At 52.3% G+C, this 21,793-nt stretch overlaps 1 protein-coding gene across 1 annotated transcript; it reads right to left on the reverse strand.

The window, feature by feature from the left end:
* Positions 1 to 8,503: 8,503 nt before the first annotated feature.
* Positions 8,504 to 21,370, reverse strand: RAPGEFL1 (Rap guanine nucleotide exchange factor like 1). Its single transcript, XM_088027299.1, has 15 exons — positions 20,851 to 21,370; positions 17,927 to 18,002; positions 16,866 to 17,007; positions 16,537 to 16,634; positions 14,778 to 14,890; positions 14,354 to 14,521; positions 13,527 to 13,624; positions 13,292 to 13,414; positions 12,575 to 12,753; positions 12,397 to 12,487; positions 11,782 to 11,832; positions 11,354 to 11,441; positions 11,103 to 11,167; positions 10,663 to 10,717; positions 8,504 to 10,416 (listed from the first exon to the last, which is right to left on the reverse strand). The coding sequence occupies exons 1-15, from the start codon at positions 21,368 to 21,370 to the stop codon at positions 10,292 to 10,294; spliced, it is 1,992 nt and encodes a 663-aa protein (XP_087883425.1). The 3' UTR covers positions 8,504 to 10,291.
* Positions 21,371 to 21,793: the final 423 nt, after the last annotated feature.

Here is a 21,793-nt window from a genome sequence, read left to right on the forward strand (position 1 = left end):
AACAAAAGAATAATGATGAAAAAGTGAGGAATATTGGCAAAACGAAGTAAACAAAGGCAGGGTTTCTAGAAAGAGGTGAGTAGAACACTGAGGCAGGTTTTTGCTCCGAGGACATTTGCCTGACTAGGTGAACCTGAGCTTTTGTCAGTGTCTCATGGAAAAGGAAACACCTCAGATCCTCCTCAACAGGGGAATTTTAACAAAAGATTCTCCTTCATAAAGATGGGACCCCCCAAAGAAATACGAGGGTCTATTTCTGGTAAGGGTGAACCAGAAATAAGCCTGTCTCCTCCTCCCTTGGGTATAGGGTTAATGGAGAAATAGATTATAGGCTTAGATAGGTTTTTTAAAATAAGATTTTATTTATTTGACAGAGAGAGACTCAGCGAGAGCAGGAACATAAGCAGGGGGAGTGGGAGAGGGAGAAGCAGGCTTCCCGCTGAGCAGGGAGCCCGATGCAGGGCTCGATCCCAGGACCCCGGGATCATGACCTGAGCCAAAGGCAGAGGCTTAATGACTGAGCCACCCAGGCGCCCCATTAGATAGGTTTTTTTAATACATGGATTTTTCACATGGAATGTCCGATCGGACATTGAAAGCCACGTGGAACCCCAGATAATTCTTGGTTGTGTGGATCCGTTCCTTGCATTGCAGCACTCTAACATCCCTGACCCCTGCTTACCAAATACCTATAGCACATCCTTATCGTGATAAACAAAAAAGCCTCCACAAATTTCCAAAATGCCCCTGTGGAAAATCACTGCCCCAAGGCACACTATCAAGTTGACAGGAGCCAATTTATGAAGCACTTTATTATCTGTTGTGAAAAGTTAGATTTTATCTTCTGGGTGAGAGGGAAATCATTGAAAGGTTGAAGCAGAGAAGTGCCATGACACCTTTTGCCTTCTAGAAAAATCCTTCTGACTGCAGGATGGAGGATAGATTAGATGGGGCCAGACTGAAGGCAGAAACACCTGTTGGGGGGCTGCTGTGGACACCTAAGTGAAAGATGATGGTTGCCTGTGCTGAGTGGCAGCTGGGCACCAGCTGGACACAAAGGCTTTGGAGGCAAGGCTGCCTGTCTCCAGAGCCAAAAGGCTCAAGTTTCAGTTCTCCCCACTACTAAATGGGTGAGACTTTGAGGAAGTTATGCAACCTCTATCACCCTCAGGCTTCTCATCTATGAAATGGAGAGAAGACTGGATGGAATGTGCCCAAAGTGTGTACACACTTGGAAAGCACCCACGAATCTTAGTCATGATCATTATTAGGTCTGAGCAGTAGAGATGGAGAGAAGTAATTCCAGAGATATTTAAGAAATGGAATGTGAGGGCCAAGGACAGGGAGGAGCCAAAGATGACTCCCAAGTTTCTGGCTAAACTCCTGTGTGCATGTGGTACTAACACTTAGCTGCTTAGCTTAGAGAGGCCAGGGCTGTGAATGAGCCTGAGGAGGCTGGTGAGGAGGGAGGAAGGAGAGGTCCAGTAGGTCACCACATGTTTGGGTCTGGAACTTAGAAGAGCAATCCTAGCAATTTAGGACTCCTAAACTGTGGTAGCTCCTCTCCAAAGATGGCCCCTACCAACCCAGGACTCCTTGTATTCATTGAATCTGGGCTGACCTGTGACAACCTCTAATGCAGCAGAAGTCATGCTGTACCAGGTCCAGGACTAAGCTTTAAGAAGATGCAGCAGCTTCTACTCTTGCTTTTGGGACCCCCTAATCTCTCATGTGAGAAATCAGCTACTCTGCTGCAGATATCATCTGGAGAGAGAAACTTTGACATGGAGAAAGAGAGGTCTAGCCATCCCAGCATTCCAGTCATTGCCACCAGAGTGTGAGACAAGCAAACCAGCCATCTTGGATGTTCCAGCTCCGGTGACCTTCTGACTGCAGCCACATGAGACACCCCAAGTAAGACAGCAGAACTGTCCAGCCGAGCCCCCATCAACCTGGAGGATCATGAGAAGTTATAAGCCACTAAGTTTAGAATAGTTGGTTAGGCAGCGATAGTTCCCTAAACAGAATGAAATGGATGAACTCTAAGCCCAGTTGTAGAGTGAGAAGAGAAGAGCCAAGGCACCCCACATGCAAGGACCAAGCTGAGGGAGAAGGCTTACAAGGGAGACGGAGATAAACAGGACGGAGGGAAATCCCGAGAGCATGGTGTCTTGGAAGTGGTGATAAGTGCTCGGGAAGGAAGAGTGGTCAAAAATGTCAAATGCCAGCGAAAGAACAGTTAGATAAGTATGGTAACATGGGAGTCAGTGACCTTGACAAGAACAGTTTCAGTGAGTCCTGAGGGCGGACACCAGATGCAGTTGGTTGAAGAATGAAAAAGCAACAAAACCAAACAGACTGGAGTTACGGTTTTGGTTTTTGTTTTTTCAGAATTACGCCTATTGGGGGCACTTGGGTGGCTCAGTCCGTTAAGCGTCTGCCTTTGGCTCAGGTCATGATTCCAGGGCCCTGGGATCAAGCCCCGCATCGGGCTCCCTGCTCAGTGGGGAGTCTGCTTCTCCCCCTCCTTCCCACTCGTGCTCTCTCTGGCTATCTCTGTCTCTCTTAAATAAATAAATAAATAAATAGTAAATAAAATATTTTTTAAAAAGAGAGAACTACACCTATTGACCTGGGTGAATCTCACAGGCATAATGTTGAGAGGGGAAAGTTGCTGAACATTATACCTGGGAGGACAGTATTTATATAAAGTTTTAAAACATGTGAATATTAAAAACTCTTAAAACTCAATAATAAAAAGACAAATAACCCAATTAAGCCATGGGTAAAGGATCTTGAAGTGGATTGAACAGTGTCCCCCAGCCCCCAACAAATTCACGCTCACCTGGAGCCTCAGAAGTTGACCTTATTTGGAAATAGGTCTTTGCAGATAAAATTAGTTAAATTGAAATCAAGTGGATCAAAATGAGGTGAAGTGGATTAGGGTGGGCCATAAATCCAATGACTGGTGTCCTTACAAGTAGAGGAGAGGACTCAGACACACACAGGGGAGAACACCATGTGAAGACAGAGGCAGAGATCGCAAGGATGTGTGTACAAGTCAAGCAGATAAAGTTCACATAACTGGAAACCATGTTACTCACTTTAAAGTGGACAGTTGAGCAGGTTTTAGTATTTTGTGCAACCATCACCACTAATTCCAGCACATTTTCATCACCCCAAAAAGAAACCCTATACCCATTAATAGCCTCTCCCAATTCTGTCTTCCTCCCATCTCCTGGTAATCACTAATCCACTCTCTGTCCCCTTGCAACCACTAATCCACTGTCCATCTCTGTGGCTTTGCCCATGCTGGACATTTCCTATAAATAGGACTCATACAACATGTGGACCTTTGTGCCTGGCTTCTTCTACTTAGCATAATGTTTTCAAGGTGCGTCCATGTTGGAGCATGGATCAGCACTTCATTCCTTTTTTCTGGCCAAATAACACTTCATTTTATGGATATACCACATTCCAGTTTATCCAGTCATCAGTTGGTGGACACTGAGTTGTTTCCTCTTTTTGGCTATTACAAATAATGCTGCTATGAACACTCTTGTACAATTTCTTTTTGAGGTGATGAACATGTTCTAAATTTGACTGTGGCGATGGTCACACAACTCTGTGGTTATGCTCAAAGCCATTGAACTGTACACTTTAAATAGTGTTTATGAAGTATCTCTCAATAAAATTGTGACTCCCCAGAACGCAAAAACTATATTGTTTTGAGATGTCTATGTACACAGTAAACGTTTATGGAAACACATGGAAATGATACCACACTCAGGAAAGCGGTTGTCTCTGGGGAGAAAGGAAGGGGATGTGATTGGGGACAGGCATCAGGGGCCTCAGCGGCAGGGTACGGCTTTATCTCTTAAGCTAGATGGTGGAGATATGGGTGTTCATTATATTAGTCTTTAAATTTTTTGCACGATTGAGAAGTTACACATACATTTAAAATACAGGAATGAATGATTGGAATAAACAGGATATTTGCAACATGCAAAAATCACCACATACTAACAACAAAGAGAGAAAAAAAATGTATCTTGTTCATGGTGAGATCTGTTAATCCCTCCTTGACAAACTCAGCCATAACTAATGTGATCCAAACTGGCATTATTTACAGCCTGGTATAATGTTATTAACAGCATCACCTATATTCTCCTCTAAAATATTTAAGGTCCAGAAAACCCTTAGGATGAACTATGCGGTCCAATTAGGGAGCCACTAACCACATGTAGCTATTGAACAATTACAATGTGACTAGTCCAAATTGACATCTGCTGCAAGTATAAAATGAACGCCAGGTTTCAGACTTACCACAAAAAAAGTAAAAGATCTCATTAGTGTTTTTATTATCGATTATATGTTGAAATAATATTGTTTTGTATATGTTGAGTTAAATAGAATGTATTATTGAAATTAATTCGTCTGTTTCTTCTTGCTTTTTAAGTGTGACTATTAGAAAAATGTAAATTACATTTGAGGGGATGAAAGTACAAGTGAACAAGAACATGGGGAAACAATCAGACAAGTCAAGAATTTGGGACAATTTTACAAGACATTTCTCCTAGACTTCGATAAGTCAATGTTGTTGGAAAAAAAGAAAAGCAAAGGAGCTATTCTAGATTAAAAGAGACAAAAGAGATAGAAGAACCCAATGTAGTGCATAGGCCCTGACTGGATCAGGATTTCTTTTCTTTCTTTCTTTCTTTTTTAAGGTGTAATTTTTTAAAAGTAATCTCTAGCCCCGATGTAGGGCTTGAACTCAAGACCTCAAGATCAAGAGCAAGAGTCATATGCTCTACTGACTAAGCCAGCCAGGTGCCCCTCTTCTTTTAAGTTTTAAAAAAGATATTTTTGAGGGGCACCTGGGTGGCTCAGTCGTTAAGCATCTGCCTTAGGCTTGGGTCATGATCCCAGGGTCCTGGGATCGAGCCCCACATCGGGCTCCCTGCTCGGCAGCCTGCTTCTCCCTCCCCGACTCCCCCTGCTTGTGTTCCCTCTCTGGCTGTGTCTCTCTCTGTCAAATAAATAAAATCTTTAAAAAATAAATAAAAAGATATTTTTGAGACAACTTGGGAAAATCAAATAGAGACGTGATATTGTAGAATTATTACTGGCTTTCTTAGGTGTGATAATGCTGTGGTGGATATGCAGGAAATTGTTCTTACTCTTAGGATATTCTCGCTGAGGTTTTTAGGAGTGAAATGATAGTTTGCAACTTACTTTCGAATAGCTTAACAAAAGAAAAAGTGTGTGTGTGTGTAAAGAGAGAAAGGGGAGTAAAAGAGGGAAAGAGTCAACAAAACCAAATTTAGCAAAATGGTAATTATAGAATCTAGAAGGCTTTAAGGATATTCACTGTACTAATCTTTAAATTTTTCTGTGTTTGAGTTGATTTATGATGAAAAAGTTGGGGAAACAAGACAAAATAAAAAAAGAATGAATGGGAGACGACGTGGAGACAATCCAGAAGTTGGCCCTGAACTGGAAGTGAGAGAGGGGACAGTAGCTGGAACAGGCATGTAGGATCAAGGAAAGTGTTTTTTTAAAATGGGGAGTTGAGGGGCGCCTGGGTGGCTCAGTCGTTAAGCGTCTGCCTTCGGCTCAGGTCATGATCTCGGAGTCCTGGGATGGAGCCCCACATCGGGCTCCCTGCTCAGCTGGGGAGCTTCCTCCCTCGCCCTCTGTCTATGGCTCTGCCTACTTGTGCACTCTCTCTCCGTGTCAAATAAATAAATAAAATTAAAAAAAAAGAAAGAGGAGAGTGAAAGATACAAATGGCAAGTCAGGGATGGTCAACCTTCTGACTCATGCCATGGGGATTCAATAAGAGAGATTCAGTATTCCCCCAAGAAATACTCTACCCTCCTCTATCCCCAAGTGTGAAGAGAAAGCAAGTAATCTTAGTGGTGACACCTAGTGGATTCAAAGGGCACTGCTTAAATTCTCCCCTCTGCTCTCTATCCGCCTTATCAGGAGGGCATTTTACTATGCTTGTCCTCTGACCACTCCAAATCATTTGCACCCTTTTGTTCATTGCTAGAGCAGCCTAGGATGTGCAATGGTACTAAGTAAGTTCGTCCTCTCCCCACACAGCCCACAGAGCCTTTGACCACGTCTCGTGTCTTGGCCACTCTCCACACAGGGAGGCAGAACTCAGGCGGAGTGCAGGAAGGGACAAGAAAGGATAGTCTCCCCACGCCCCCCCAACTATAGTCAGGTGACCACTGCAGTCTGGTGAGTGCAAGCTGGACATTTCTTAGTTATTCAAGCTTGTGGGGATTGTGCAGACCTTAAACTGTGGGCTCTGGAGTCAGAATAACTGGGTTCAAATTCTTGCTAGCTATGAGACTTGGCCTCTCTGTGCATCTGATGAGAAATTCCTCGTGACCTCAGTTCTCATCTGGAAAGTGAGACTGATAGAGTCAACCTCTTTGTTGAGAGGACTAAACGAGAGAACGCACGTAAAGCCAAGCATAGTGGGTGGTAAAGGACACCCTTCCAAATGTCAATTCTCATCATCACCCCTGAAAGGGAGCAGAGGACTGATGGGTCTGAAGATGGCCAAGATGGGGCTAAGGGGAATAACCCATACCACTTTCCCTGCCCTCCCAGGGGTAGAGGAGCAGGGACAGAAAGGAACGACCGCTATGATCCTGCCCCAGGGCATGGAGTCCTCCAGAGTGGGACCAGCACCCTTTGAGGAGGGCAGAACCTGTCCAGCCCCCCCACATCTGGCTCCCCTCATGAACAGTCCACAGGGCAGGGGCGGCTCCCAGTGCTGAGCAGTGTCTCCCAGTGCCTCATCCCTGACTTCCCACTTCCACACTTTGGCCATGAAACCTGCTTTAAGTCCTGGGTCATCTCTTTCAAGAAGCTTTCTTTTACTGTCCCCCACCTCCTATCCCCAGACCAGTAGTGAATCTCTTTGGCTCAATTCCTAGAGGGCTTGTCAGCTTGTGTCTTGTCTGGACTTACAGCTCCTATTTCAACCAACCTAATTTATTCATTCAGCAAGTATGTATTGAATGCCTTCTCTGTGCCAGGTACTGTTCTAGGCTCTGGATAGCGAACAAGACATCCATGGAGCTGAGACCTAACATTCTTGTAGGAACAGAGGCACGAAGAAAAAACAGAGAAGTATATATGATGTCGGGGGTGATGAGTACCTTGAAGACAATACAGGGGGGTAGGGGACAGAGAGGGAGGGGTGGGTGAGATGGGGTCAGCGTGGTCAGGGAAGGCTCAGGAGAGAGCAAAGGTGATTCCCTGAGACAGGAATGGGTGTTAGAGGAGTTTGGGAACGGTAAAGCAGTCAATGTGACTGTTGGAGGGGTGAGTGAGAGGAGATGGGGTAGGAGAGGGGGTCAGAGAGGGAGGACTTTGATTTTTAATGTGTTATTGGAAACAGAAGTGTTATGATCTGAATTGTTTTAGTTGAGATATACCTACAGTGAAATGTATAATCTCACAATTCAGTGAGCACACCACACACACACACACACACACACACACACACACACACACACACTCAGGTCAAGATATAGAACATTTTTATCACTACAGAGGGCTTCTTCATGCCCCTTCCCAGTCAATACTCTCCCCTGCCCATCAAGAAACCCCTATTTTTACTTTATCCCCATAGATTAATTTTGCCTGCTCTTGAACTTCTCTTAAACAGAATCCTACAATTTGTAGTCTTTGTGTGTCTGGGTTTTTGTTTTTTGTGTTTTTTTTTACTCAATATTATGTCTGAGATTCATTCGTGCGGGTAGTTGTTTGTTCTTTGTTTTTGCTATGTAGTATTCCATTACAAGAAGATAGCACACTTGATTTATCCATTCACCTGTTGAAGGACAGCTGGGCTTTCTCCAGTTCATTGTCGTTAATGAAACTGTTGTGATCACTGCTGTCCATGTCTTTCAGTAGACGCAGCACTGATTACTCTTGGGAATGGAAATTCTGGGTCATAGGTCAGGTGTACATTTAGTTTTGGTAGACACTGCCAAGCAGGTTTCCAAAGTGGCTGTACCAATGTATGCTCCCGCCAATGGCATATAAAGGTTCCAGTTGCTTCACTTCCTCACTGATACTGGTATTGCCACTGTTTTTATTTTTTTATTTTTTAAAAAAGATTTTATTTACTTATTTGTCAGAGAGAGAGAGACAGAGAGACAGAGAGCAAGAGTGGGGGGAGGGGCAGAGGGAGAAGCCGGCTTCCTGCTGAGCAGGGAGCCCAATGCGGGGCTTGATCCCAGGACCCTGGGATCATGACCTGAGCTGAAGGCAGACACTTAACCGACTGAGCCACCCAGGCCAGACACTGTGTGACAAGTCTCATGAGGTTGGCACCTTTCCCTCTCATCCACATTCTCAGTTATTCCAGAACAGCCCTGCTGAGGGGCCCAGTGCACTGAGGGGGGGTCCCCTCTTCCCTCCCTCACCCCCTGCCCCCAACCTCAGAGGAACAGAATGGAGAACAGCAAGCAGCTTGATTCATAGACTTTATCAGCTTTTTCTCACCCCCAGGGGTTTCTGCAGACACCCGAGCCTGTCCGGGACACGCGGTTCACTCTGGCAAAGCTGGGGAGCGGCGGGGCCGGCATCAAGGCTAGGGGCGGGCGGCGGCGGACCCCAGGGCTTGAGAAGGGCTGTGGGAGCTGCGTGAGCAGGCTGCTGAGCGGGGAGGGAGGAAGGGTGGCCACAGGGAGAGGAGTGCACGTGGGCCGGGGCAGGGAGGAAGAGGGGCGGGGGGAGGGGCGCGGGCTCTGGTCACTGTCTGTAGGGGATGGAGGAGGCGACATGGTGCCTGTGTATGTGCGGCTGGGGGTGGGGAGCCCATACACATCTTTTCTGTGGCAGGAACCAGAAGGACCACTGTAGAAAAGGGACTGTACAACATAACCTATGATACAATGTTTACATATGATACAAGGCTCTTCCCCTCTTGGAGTTTTAAAAAATAAATGTACAATTCCAGAGCTTTTGGTAAAAAATATGTACACCCTCGGAACAGGAACAGCAGGGGCTTTCACTGTTGCCGCCGCTTCCTCTTCAGAAGGGAAAGAGGGGGTGCCAGAAAGGTGGGTGAGGCTGTGCCAGGAAACCTCACCCGGTAGCTGCCAGGAGCCCTGCGCCCCTCGACCCTGGAGGCCCGTGTGGGAGACGGTGGGGAGACAGAGAGGTATTAAAGGCATCACCACCGTCCAGTTCCGCCTTGACAGGTTTGGCCATTGCCTCCCCTCTCACTTCTGGGTACAGGGATCCGCCCCACCCCAGCTCTGATGGGGAGGACCGAGGGGCAGTCAAGACAGGCGGGAAGGCTAGAGACCATGTGGTTGGTGTCCCACAGAGGAGCCAGAAGGGGGATGACAGCTCCATTCCTAGCAGGAGACACCCCCAAAGCAGGAGGGTGGGCCCCAGACACCTCCAACTCCTGGTACCGCCACATCCCACCCCGCAACGCAGAGGGAGCGTCCTGTAGGGAGCTTAGGCCTGTGTTTCCCTGAGCATCTTTTACCCTCTCATTGGAGCCCACCCAGAGACCTTGGGGAGGCCTGCGTGGGGGCTCCCAAGGGCTGACAGGTTGCCCCCTGCCCCACGAAGAGCTTCACCCACAGGCTTGGGCATGCAGGGCAGCAAAAGGAGCTGAGCAGGGAGTGATGGGGGTGGTGAAAGCACCCCACACCACCGCAGGGCAGAGTAGACCAGGGTAGCACCAAACAGATGGACCCCTCTACACACAACACCCTCCCTCAATTACCGGATGCACTCCTGCTTCTTAAAGGGGACAGGTGCACACACACGCACACAGACACAGGGGCGATATAATATTCCAGGGCAGTACATCCAGGGGTCCCAGCCCTGACCAGGGAGAGGCTGGACAGGGGCGGAAAGGAAGGCCGCCAATCCCTCCCACGATTCCGCTCTGTGAGACAGGAGGGTGGGCAGCTTTCCTGCCTGCTCGGGAGGAGGTTGGAAACTCCATCTCTGGACTGGACCTTGATAGGAGGGGACAGAGGAAGGAGCATTCTGCCCCCCTTCCCTGCAAGGGCAGGAACCAGCAGAGTACGGTTTCGGCTGGAAAGAGCAAGGCGGACAGGACTTCAGCAGGATGAACAGGCTTATGGGTCCAGGGGTAAGTCCATCTGACTCTTTCCTGAGGGGCAGGAAGTTGCTCCAGCGGAAAGATGTCAGGGGTGAGTTGGGACATCGTGCAAAGTGCTTGAGTGCCAGGTGCCCGAGGACCGTGGTGGGGCACTGACCAGAACCTCTGTTCTCACTGACTATTAGCCTCCAGCTTGTAGGAGAGCTCAAAGAGGAGGTTCTGGTTGTCGATGACCTGGAACTGGCGCACATAGGCCTTGGTCTGCAGGTGATGGGGGGATGCCTCCATATCCAGGCCTGGGGGTGTGACGAGAGAAGCATTCAGGCTCCCAGCATCCCTTCTCGCTCTACCGTGCATACCAGCCAGAGGAGAGGGGTGTGGATTGGGACAGGTGCTGGGCAGGAGGGCCCCCGGGGAGGCCAAGGAGAGGGTGGAGAGCTGACAAGTTTAAGAAAACGAAGAACCGAGCAGGGACTCCTCCCAGAAGCCTCTCACTCAGGCAGAGTTCTACCTGTGAAACTCTCAGAATCCCGGGTACTCACAAAGGGGCCGGCTCCGGTATTTGCGGATTGTCCTCACTTTTTCAGCCACTGAATGCTGGGAGATGACAAGGAATGAGCCCTAAAAAGGGTACAGAAAGATGCTCCCCCCTCTAATGCTCCCCTTGCTCCGTTCTCCAACTCTGCTGGTTTGACCCTGCTCCCTCCAGGGTCTAATTCTGGAGGGTGTCTGAAGAACCAAAGGAGGGGTGTAATGGGCATGAGGAGAGGTGGAGTTGTGCCCCCCACCGCCCCCCCCCCCAGCTGCCTGTCAGCTTTGCCTCTCCGTGGGCGGGTTGCCACAGCAATGCCACCAGGGACAGTCAGGAGTCTGTCAGGCAAGCTGGGCACCAAGGAGGAAGGCTGCTGTCTTTAGGGCACTGCCAGGAGAGGGGAAGAATGCCAGCCCCCGTGCCCAGGCCAGGGTCGGCAGTGGTACTCACCAGCTTCTCAATGTTCACCAAACCATCGACAAGGGTCTTACTCCCCTCGTGCAGGAAAGTCAAGTCTAGGGGATAGAGGAGAAGCCCATGTGAGGAAGAAGAGAGGAGGTCCAATGGGCCCTTCCCCTCCCCCACAGCCCCTCACTAGGGGGCTCCTGTCCAGGTGGGCACTCAGAGCTGAGTGCCAGGGGTTGAGAGCCAGAACTGCGACACAGAGAGTGTGGTTAGAAGGGCACAGGAGTGACTCTCACCTTTGAGGATCAGAGGCACGAAGGGAATCACAGGAGGTTTCATCTTGGAGATCACTTCTCGGTAGCTTTTGTGGTTCCTGCAGGGGTCCTGGCATTCCACGGAAGAGAGGTAAAGGGGCAGATAGTCCCAGTGCACCTTAAAGATGTCCCCTACTCTTCCCTCATCCCCCTGCCCGAGATCCATCTCTGATCAGAGAGGGACATGTATGGGTGTCCGGCTGGGGGTGAGGTGGGGAGGGGCTTGACTGTTCTCCCTTCTCCAAGGAAAAAGAGGACAACAATCCTCCCACCCCTCCCCTCCCAGCATGGGCTGGGGACAGTCTCAGGCACTAAAAACCTTGCAGGGAAGCTTGAGGAAGCAGGCTAATGGGAACAGAGGGCCTCTGGGGTACAAGTCCAGGGGCAGATAAAGAGCTGAACCCACTCACTGTCAGGTTCTCAAATTTGCGGAACAAGTTCTTGAATTTCCCTGGCAGCTTCTGCAGAGAGTTTGAAGGAAGGAGAAGGAATGTTAAAGTGGAGCTCCTTGGGTTTCACGGCAGCTCTGGCTAATCCCCACGTGTCAGAGGGGGAAGGGGCCTGGCTGTCTTGCAGGGGGCTGGCAAGCTGGTGGGTGGGGAAATAGAGTCAGCCCTTGGTGCGGTCTGGGGAGCTGGAAGCAGCCCAGGGGAACGAATTATTCTGGGGAATTCGAGCTTCTGCTTAGGCTTACGCCATGCACGAGGGGCCTCACTGAGTGCTGGCTGAAATCCAGTATCCAAGTCTGCGACCTGGTCTGGGCTGCCTGCCCCCACTCCAGCGGGGATTCAGGCTCTTTACGATTTTGCACAGACACAGGGTCCATTAGCCAAGCTGCGTGCCCCGGGGGCTGGATCTGCCAGAAGAGGGCGCCTCCTTCCGCCCGGCACAAAGGTGGCGGACCGGCCCGCAGCGGCCGCCGGAGACCGCACTGGGGTGCACCCGGGAGGCCAAGACCCCCGCCCCGCGCTCCACAGCCGGGCCAGCACAGGCGGGAGGAGAGGAAAGGGCAGCCGTGTCATCACCTCCCAGGTGAGGCGCAGGCGGCTGACGGCGGCGTTGTCCAGCCCCATGACCACGGCGTAGAAGGACAGCAGGTCTTGGTTCTGCTTGCAGCTGCGGGGGGTGCGAGGTAGGGTCAGTGAGCGCCTGGGGATGGGGGGGAGGCTCCGCACTCCCCCTTCGCCGCCCGGCCGCACTCACATGGCCGCGATCTTGAGGAACTTCTTGAGCAGCTGCGCGCGCTTGCCCGGGGCCTCGCAGAGCAGCACCTCGGTGGCCACCCAGTGCGTGACCTCGCTGCACCGCTGCAGCAGCAGCTCCAGGTTGGCCGTCTCCCGGCGGCCGCGCTCCCCGTGGAACACGTAGTCCACGAATTCCAGCTGCACCCACGGTGGCGTGGCGGCGCGGGCGCGTGGGGACATCAGAGGTGGGTAGGTGGCGGCGCCAGCGGTGGAGGGAAGGGCCGGAGGGCGGGCGCGGGAGGAGGGGCAAATAGGAAAAAAACGGGGCCAAGACAGGTTGCAACAGAGATTGGGGGGAGGGGAGCAACATTAATCATACTCTACTATTTACAGAGCACTTACTAGGTGCCAGGTCCTTGAACCACCTGATAGACATTATTGTGACTGCCTTATTTTCTTTCTTTAATAGAGAATGGTTTGAAAGTACTAACCATGAATCAGGTCCTATGTAAGACCCACCTTACTAAGGGGGTCTCTCTCTTTGCTCTTTTTTTTTTTCAGATGGGGGACCTAAGGCTCAGAGGGTCGGGGGTGAGTTAGGGAATTGCCCAAGGGCACCCTGCCAGCCAGCCTTCTAACCCCAAGTTCAGCTGCATGCGGTGCCCGTCTCCAGGCCCCCCACGTTGGCACAATTCTCCCTCCAGGCCCCCGGCCCAGCACCAGCCACAATCCCCACCTCGTGCACACATCGGAAGAGCTCCCAGTGGAAGGCAGTAAGGTGGTTGGCAACGTCCTCGGGCTCCACTCGGTGGATCTCTGTGTCTCCAGGGGAGACCTGGATTTCCTCAGGGAGGGGCATCTGGTGGCAGGCAGGGGCATAGGGGCTGGACTCCACTCTGGGATTGTCAGGTTCTGCCCACAACCCCTCTGGGCCCTGGCTCCCAGCCAAGGCCTTGCCACGGGGTTCTTACCAGGGCCTCTAAGCTGTCCCGCGTGCAGGCAAACAGGTGGCTGTTGATGCCCAGCGTGGTGAAGACACAGTCTTCAGTGGGCTGGAGAAGGACCTTCTCTGCAGGAGAATGAGCTGCTCTGCCTCAGCCCCAGCCACCTGCACCCTCACAACCCCCAGCCACTGTCGCCATCCCGTCTGGAAACTCCTACCCCTGCACAGACATGTTCTAGACTAATGGGACTTGTGTTATGTTATCACCAATTTATGCCATATTTATCTGAAATTTTTCAGATCACGATTTTTCTTGCATTCATAACCTCCTTTTTACCCCCAACATTCTTCCACAGCTCTTCTCTCATTCTATCATCCCGATGGCACTGGAACTTTTTTTCTTGCCTCAGAGGAAGATAGAGCTCTGGCCACATGGCAGGATTTCTGCCTTCCCACAGGGGTTGGAGGCCCACCCTGTGTTTTTTTAGCCTCAAAAACGTAGCATCCTCAGATGCTCTGGGAGGTTAAAGAACCAGATCCCAAGGTAAGGAAGAGACAATCACCTGGATCCGAATCCAAGTGTCTTGGACCAGTGCTTTCCAAACTTTAATATGCATAAGAATTGCCTGGGAATCTTGTTAAAATGCTCATTCTGAATCGGTGGGTCTGGAGTAGGGTGTGAGGTACTGCAGTTTTAATAAGCTCCCAGGTAGGTGATGCTCATGTGGCTGGTCCCAGGACCACACTTCGGGTAGCCGGGGCCTACAATTCGTCTTTACCCCTGCTCCAGAGCACTGGGCTTGTGAGTTTCTCCTCTCCTGCCCACCCCCCTGCCCAGCTCTTCCCGAGCCTCACCTCCGGAGGAAGCCACAGCTACCAGGATGAGGGAGTCCTCACGCCCCGCAGGCTCCTCCGAGTACTGCAATTTCTCTGTCACAGAGCCCAGGATGTCCTGCACAGACGCCGAGAGGCGGCTGCGGATGGTCACGTAAGAGTGGTCAGGCATGTAGACCCGGCAGAAGACTGGGCAGAGACAGGAAGGTGGCTTTGAATTAGAAGGCAGAATGACAGCACTGACACAGACCCCTCCAGCTCACGTCTGTTTCCCAGCCCATCTCACCCCTAACCTTCAATCGGCTGGCTTCTGAGAAACAGGCTGTCGAAAGGACAGGTTCTACTACACCAGGAGACTCCACCTAAGGTGCCCTAAAACCCAGAGGCCCCCAAGGGCCCTCTGAGCCGCTCTGGAAGCTCTGCCCATCTTGATGCCCATACTCACTCTCATCAGAGCCCCGGAAGGCCACTCGGGTCTGCAGACAGGAGTCGATGCGGCGGAAGTGACGGAAGAGTGGCTTCACTTGCTTGCTGGGTGGCTGGCTTTCCTCTGGGATCCTGGCATGGACAGAGCTGGGCGTCAGGAAGTTCTGTCATGCATATGGAGTGCCAAGCAGGCAACATCAAGCAAGGGATTATCAGAACCGAGTCAAGGATGCACCAGCACCAGGTTCAGAAAGTGGTGAAGGAGGTCAGAAGGGAGACAATGACCAGCATGGGACAACTGTTCGAGTGACCCAGATCATATGCTACATCTTCCATGAATTCTCTGATCCACCCCACACACCAGGAAAGGTCACTTTTGGGCATCAACTGCTGTAGGACACCGGCCTAATATTTGTTTATGTGCATATCTTATCTCTTCTGCAAGACTGAGAGCTTTTGAGGGCTAGGCTTAGTTCTTCCTGGATTTTTTTTTCCACCCTCCAGACCTAGCACACTACTTGGCACATGGTAGGTGTAGGTCATCCGCTGTTTCCTTAATTTTGCCAACAAGGACTTCACAGCCTGGGAGGGAGAAAGACGTGTATACAGCTACTTCTAACACGAGACAGGAGGTGTTAGGTGATCTAACAAAGGTACAAGGAGAGTTCTGTTGGCATGAGGGAGGGGGATCTTTCATTGGGAAGATGGTATTTGACTGGAGCACTGAAGGACAACAGAAAGAGAAGCGGTACAGAGTGGTCCCTCTTGGGTGAACCATGTAAAGGACGGCAGGAATTTGGGGTTGGGAATGCCCAGGAGTTCAGGGAATGGTGGGGTGTATAGGGAGTGTCGTGGGGGCTGGGGGATGTGGGAGATGAGGCGGGAAGCATCAGCAGAAAGGCAGGGGCACTGAATGCTGTGCAAGGGTGTTACAATTTTGTCTTGTGGGCAGTAAGGAGCCCTGGATGTTTTTGAAATGGGAGCATGATGTCGTCAAACTGGAAAGATCTCTCTGGTGTCAGCATAAGAAGGGAGAGGACGCAAGACCATGAGCTGAAGCCCTGGGCAGGAGGCTGTGGCAATAATCCAGGTGAGAGCTAATGAGGCCTAAACGAGGGTCGTGGTGGTGGGAATGGAGTGGAGAGAGACTGAAATGGTCAGAGGGATGGATGGACGGATGGACAGATGCAGTGGAGTCCTGAAGCTGGCTCACATTGGCTCATGAGAGCAGATTGTGAAATTTGGTGCGATTCTGCCTATGGGTTTTTATACAGCCATTAATAAAAAAAAATGTTTTATAAACTTCTAGCCAAATTATTACCACAAAAGGTAGTATCCTGTTTTACTATATTTTGCTATTATCTATGCTCTTGATGTTATTTACCTCTCTTGGATTTGTGGGGTGAAAATACTACATAATGGCCTGCTACTGCACATTTCTTCGCAACTTCACATTCAGTGATGTCATGTCGGTAGCTGGAAATCAGCCAGTGAGAGAATTCACACCATGGGAATCAGCAAAAGCTACAAATAGGGGCTTTTCTTTTTCCCCCCGAAATGCTGGTTGTTAAATATGTGCCAGTACACCACTGGATTAACAAAGAAATGGATGAGAGAATGGACAAGAAAGCGACTGGAGGCCATGCTCTGTGCTACCCTCTAGCAAGAGGACGGGGCTGAAATAAAACCACATTGGAGTCAAAAGGCCAGAGGCAGTTCCCGTGATAGAGGAACACGGGGGACTTCTGTCCATCCCTCCCCCAGCCCATTCCCCTCACTTTAGCTCCACTGTTTCCACAAGCTGGTGCAGCCTCAATGTGTCCTCTCGGAGGTCCTGGTAAAGGGACTCATCCTTCATGATCAGCAGGTACAGATCCTGGGGAGCAGAGGAGAGAGAAGATAAAGGCAGGGGTCTCATCCCAAACTTTGCTATCGGCAAGGGCTGGGGCAGGGTCTCCGTGTCTTTGAACATAGAGGAACCATATAAACTGAGAGGTCCACTGGCATCTTCTCTTGCAGGTACCCAGCTTGAGGAGTATGGCTCCTTCAAAGGAGCCCCCTTCCAGAGCTAATAGCCTGCTCACCCGCCTTCTCTTCCCAGGCCCACCTTGATGATGTGGCCGGCCCCCTCTTCCTCCTGCAGCAGCCCCTGGTAGGTGTCCAGGAAATGAAGGAGCATGGCTAGACAGGCCTGCTTCCGGCCCAGCCCCTCAGGGCCCTCCATGCCTCCTGCCCAAACAAAACTGACCCCTTAGTTAAGAAAAAGCCCTGGGCGGGCAGACCTGAGGAAACTGGGAAGGGAGATGAGAAGCAGTGGGTAGCTAAACCCTCCCAAATATTCTCTAGGTCTGGGGCCAGGGAGAAGAGAGGTCGAGGGGTCCCTGGAGCCAAGACCCCTTCATGCCCCAGCCTGGGCTTTTGCTCAGAGTAGGTAGGGATGGCACCCACTTGACCACGTCCATCTGACCACATCCTGCCTGTTTGAATTTCACCTGGAGAGAGCCTGCCTGGACCCACCCGACCTCTGACCAGCTCATAACCTGGAGCTGATAAAGGCCAATGATGCTTACCACAAACCTGACCATACCTCAGTGTAAGGCCTGGTGTTTCTAAGAGAGCCTACGGTATTCTACTCAGTGGCCTGACATGTACAATTAGATCCTAAAATAACTCAGTGTGAGGCCCTCTGCTTACATGAGACCCAACGAATAGCCCGGCCAGTGGCCTGTCTCTAGCAGACCCCACCGAAGCAGAGCCATGACCTGATGTTTACATCAGACCCTATAATAACCCACTGGGCAACCAGATGTTTAGAGCAACAATTCAGTGGGGAGAGAGGCTCTCTTAATAGAATAATAACACCTTACATTTGTACAGGGCTCTGCAGTCTCCAGAGCACTTCCCCATCAACTATCAGATGGATCTCCACAGCAGCCCCATAGGTAGGCAGCGCAGGTGATATTTACCCCCTTTTTACAGAAGAGGAAACTGAGGCCCCAGGAGGTTAGGTGGTCTGCCCAAGGTCACACAGCTGGTGAGTAAAACCCCTGGAATTGAAACCCAGGTGTGTTTCCTAGGGAAGCGCCCAGGCCCTGATATCACATGTGGGGTAGGGGGAGTGGCCTCCTCCTGACCTCCCCTATTGCAAGCTCCATAAAAGGATATTACTGGTGTAGCTCCTGCAGAAATTTCTCCGTGGGGAGGAAGAGAGAATGGGTGAGGACGATGTCATCCAGCAGGATATCTGTAGAGATCAATTGGCGCCACTGATGTCAGGCGGGCACTCCCAGGACCCGACTGGACACTCACTACCACCCGCCCTTGCCTCCTAGAGTGAGTTTTCCTTAGCCAGGCTGGAGCCCCAGCCACCTGCCCCGTCATGCTTGCACAGCAGCACGCGCGTGCGCGCGCGCGCACACACACACACACACACACACACACACGTGTGAAGGTTCTGGGCAGCCGCTGCGGGGGTGGGGTTGGCAGCTGCCAAAGCAGCTGGAGGGAAGGAGGGGGCGCCCTTTGATGGCCACGCCCACTACTCTTCAATGCATGTGGGAAGCTGGTCAGATAATACACCAAGCTTGAGATCTGCCCCAAAAAAGAGGTCAACCACAGAAGTGTCTCTAGACAAAGAACTTGTAAACACAAAGGTTAGGGTCAGTGGTGTGTGTGTGTGTGTGTGTGTGTGTGTGTGTGTGTCTGTCTGTCTGTCTGTCTCTGTATCCCTCCTCCCCTCCCTACTCCCTACCTAACAGCTCTGAGTTCCAACTGGGCAGGTGAGAATCAGCCCCATTAAAAAGGAGAGGGAGTGACTACCATCTCTTTGATCCCAAAAGCCTTTAAATAGAAGCCCTGTGTCCTCTGGATGCCCAGAGATGGAAGGGTTAATGAGGGAAGGGTGGAGGGGAGTGGCTCTCACCACCCTTTTCCCCTCCACTCCCCCATCTGGGCCTGGCTCAGCCAGTCAGCCAGGTACAAGGTCGCCCTGACTTGCAGCCAGCCCTGGGGTGGGGCAGGGCAGCCTGGCACACAGAGACAGGCAGGGCGCAGGGAGGGAGCCAGGTGTCCTCACCAGGACAGGTTAGGGCCAGGTCCCCAGGCACTGCCCCAGGACAAAACCAAGGCTTCTGACGTCCCTTGGCTCACCATCCCCTAGCCTCTGTTTCTAGTCATGAAGGTAGAGGAGGAGAACCAACACCAGATCCTCTACTTCAACTGTTGCACTTCACAAATGAGAAACTGAGGCCCAGAGTCAGGAGGGACTTGCCTGGAGCTGGAGTAGAAACCCAGACTGCTGAGTCTTTGTTCTTTTCTCAATATGCCTGAGGCAAGCTGCGTGTCAGGGTTGAGCACAGAGGTTAGATAGGGCTGCTTAGGTGTTTGCGAGCCTTTGACTGGTTTGAGGATAACTTCTGTAAGTCCCCCTCCTACACACTGTGGGAGGAAGCCAAGATGGCTTGAGAACATTGGTTATGTTGGAGAATATCAGAGTGGCAGGTTAAGGTGATTCTCATTTACCCTGGGACTAGTTTGAGGTTCCCCAAAGCAGTTACTCTGGACATCTAGCTTGTCAGCCCAGGTACTAGGGTGACAACAAATTTAAGAGTCCTTCCCCACGAGAGACCAGGCAGAGTGTGTGGCACCAGGTCCCTGTGGAAGGGGAAAGACAGATTCTCCCTTTTCCTCTTTGCCTCTCTACCCTGCTATGTTCATAAAGTGAGTCTGAGAACCCCAACCGTGACCCCTGGCTCCAAAGATGGCGACAAGGAATAGGGATGCCCAACGTTCTTCCTATCTATCTCATGGGAGAGCCAAGCCAGAGCAAAGGAAGAGGAACATGGGGCAGAGTGGGGAAGATGCTGCTATGGGGGCTACAGTTTGGCGTCTGTCTCTTCCAAGCCAGGCTCTGGTCCAATGCACAGCCTCCCCAGGGAATGTGTCATAGAGACACAGGGTGTGTGGTGTAGGCGGGAAGTTATGGTTAGGAGAGCTGTGTGTGTCTGATATTTTTCTAATTAAATCCAAAAGGTGTCAGCTCCCCAGGGCAACGACAACTGAGCCAAGGAGAGGACCCAGGTCTTGAGAAAAATCTAGTGGAGCAGTGTCCTATTCCACAAGCCTAGGTCCAGGCTCCCCGCAAAGGTCTAAGAGCAAAGTGTGAAACCCTCATCTTTAGACCCTCAGCCAGGGCTCCCATCCTCAGACCCTGCTGGGCTTAGTGAAATGCTGAGAGGCAGACCTAAAGACCCATCGGTCTTCTACCTCCACCACCAACCAGCAGTTTGGGGCCTCAGTTTCCTCAAAGTCCTCTTAGTAGGGGTGCTGGTGGGGAGTGGTGAAATAGCATCATCATTTAGGGAATAAGCTTCTCAGGGTGTGGCTATTATTTTTTAAAGAGACCGTGTGTTGAGGCCTGTCTTGGGAAGGGCAGGAGTCGGAGAGGCTCAGAACCACCCCCCCCCCCAGGATGCTGCAGGGTCCTGATGTCTGTCTGCCCAGCCACCTCTCCCCCAACAAACACCTTCTGAGCCAACCCCCAATTAGGACACCTCCTTCCCCCCAAGCTGCTAAGGACAATGCATCCCTTTGCCTGAGCCCAAAAGGCAGCTTGGGCCCTGAGCCTGTCTGGCACTGCCCCACTGAGTGGGCCAGCCAGCCCTGTGCTGTGGGGCTTCTAGACAGAATCAGGGACTCCTAGAAGGTCTTTCAGGTCTTAGAAAGCACCTCTTGGGGTGGGGGTGGGGGGGTGGAGCGCATCTTAGTGTGTCAGGCCTTAATTTGGGGCCACAGAAGGAGGTAGTCAACATCAGGGACCCATGAGAATCTGTGGGTAAAATGTCCAGGAGAAAGGAAGGGTGGCTTAAGGAAAGAGGTTCGGCTTCTCTGTGGGTGAGGCTGCTACAGGGAGGAAGGTGGCACTGCCGCTTCCCTTCCGCATAAGGGTCTGTTCCTCTCCTAGGCCGCTGCCCCACTTCAGCTGACCGCTCAACCCCACACGGAGGCTCCCGGCATAGCGCCACCCCCACTGTCCAAGGGCAAGGAAGAGGAACCAGGTAGCAACCCCCTACTCCGGGATGGATGAGCCATACCTGAGGCGGCGCTGTCCCTGGTGGCCCCTCCGGCGAGCCGCTCCAGCACCCGGTTCAGAAGATGCTCCGGCCGCTCGGGGGCGCCCAGGGGGGCCCAGGGCGGGGAGGTCAGGGGCTCGCCCGGGGACAGCTCGTCAGAGGAGTACGAGGAAGGGGAGCGCAGGGGTCCCCCTCCCCCGAGCGGCCCGGGCCCCGGCACCTCCTCGAGCTGTAGCCAACAGGGCCCCCCGCTGCCGAGCTCCTCCGCGACCCCCGCCGGCTCTCCCCCTTCCTCTTCAGGGGGTGGCTCCAGCCCCGGCTCGGCGGGGGGCTCCCGGAGGAAAGCGGGGAGCAGCAGGCGAGACACGCTCTGACGCCGCTGCAGCGGCCGCAGTCCTCCGGTTGGACCGCCGCCCCCGCCAGGTCCCCCGCCCCCGCCAGGCCCGCCGCAGCTTCCCGGACCCCCGCCGGGACCTCCCGCCACCGTTCGCCCCGCCAGCTGCGACGTCTGCTTCTTCAAAAATTTCTCCAACGGCTTCATGCCCCCCCCCGCCCCTCTCCTCGGGGCCGCCGGGGGACCCAGGTGTCCCAGGCGCGGGCGGGGGGGGCGGGGACACGATGCTCAGAGCCTGAGAGGCAGAGCGGAGGGCTGTGCCAGGCGCCCGACTGGGGGCCAGAGGTGCCCGAGGCTCGCTGGCCGGAGTCCAGTGGCCAGTGGCCTGGGGAGGTGCCAGAGGGAAAGAGTGCTCGCTCTTAGTGACCCCCCATGTCGGCTGCAGCCGGCACGCGGCCCGGAGGGCGGGTAGGCTGCGGGGCCAGTGCCCCGGGCTCTGCGCTCCTGGGCCGGGCTGCGGCGGCAGAGACAGCGGGCGGAGCGCAAGGCTGAGAGAGGACGCGGCGGCAGAGACAGCGGGCGGAGCGCAAGGCTGAGAGAGGACGCGGCGGCGGCGGCGGCGGCGGCGGC

Source organism: Eumetopias jubatus, unplaced genomic scaffold (assembly GCF_037043125.1).
Source record: "Eumetopias jubatus isolate StellerSeaLion01/CBP00866 unplaced genomic scaffold, mEumJub1_p1.0 scaffold_10, whole genome shotgun sequence".
Taxonomy (NCBI): Eukaryota; Metazoa; Chordata; class Mammalia; order Carnivora; family Otariidae; genus Eumetopias; species Eumetopias jubatus.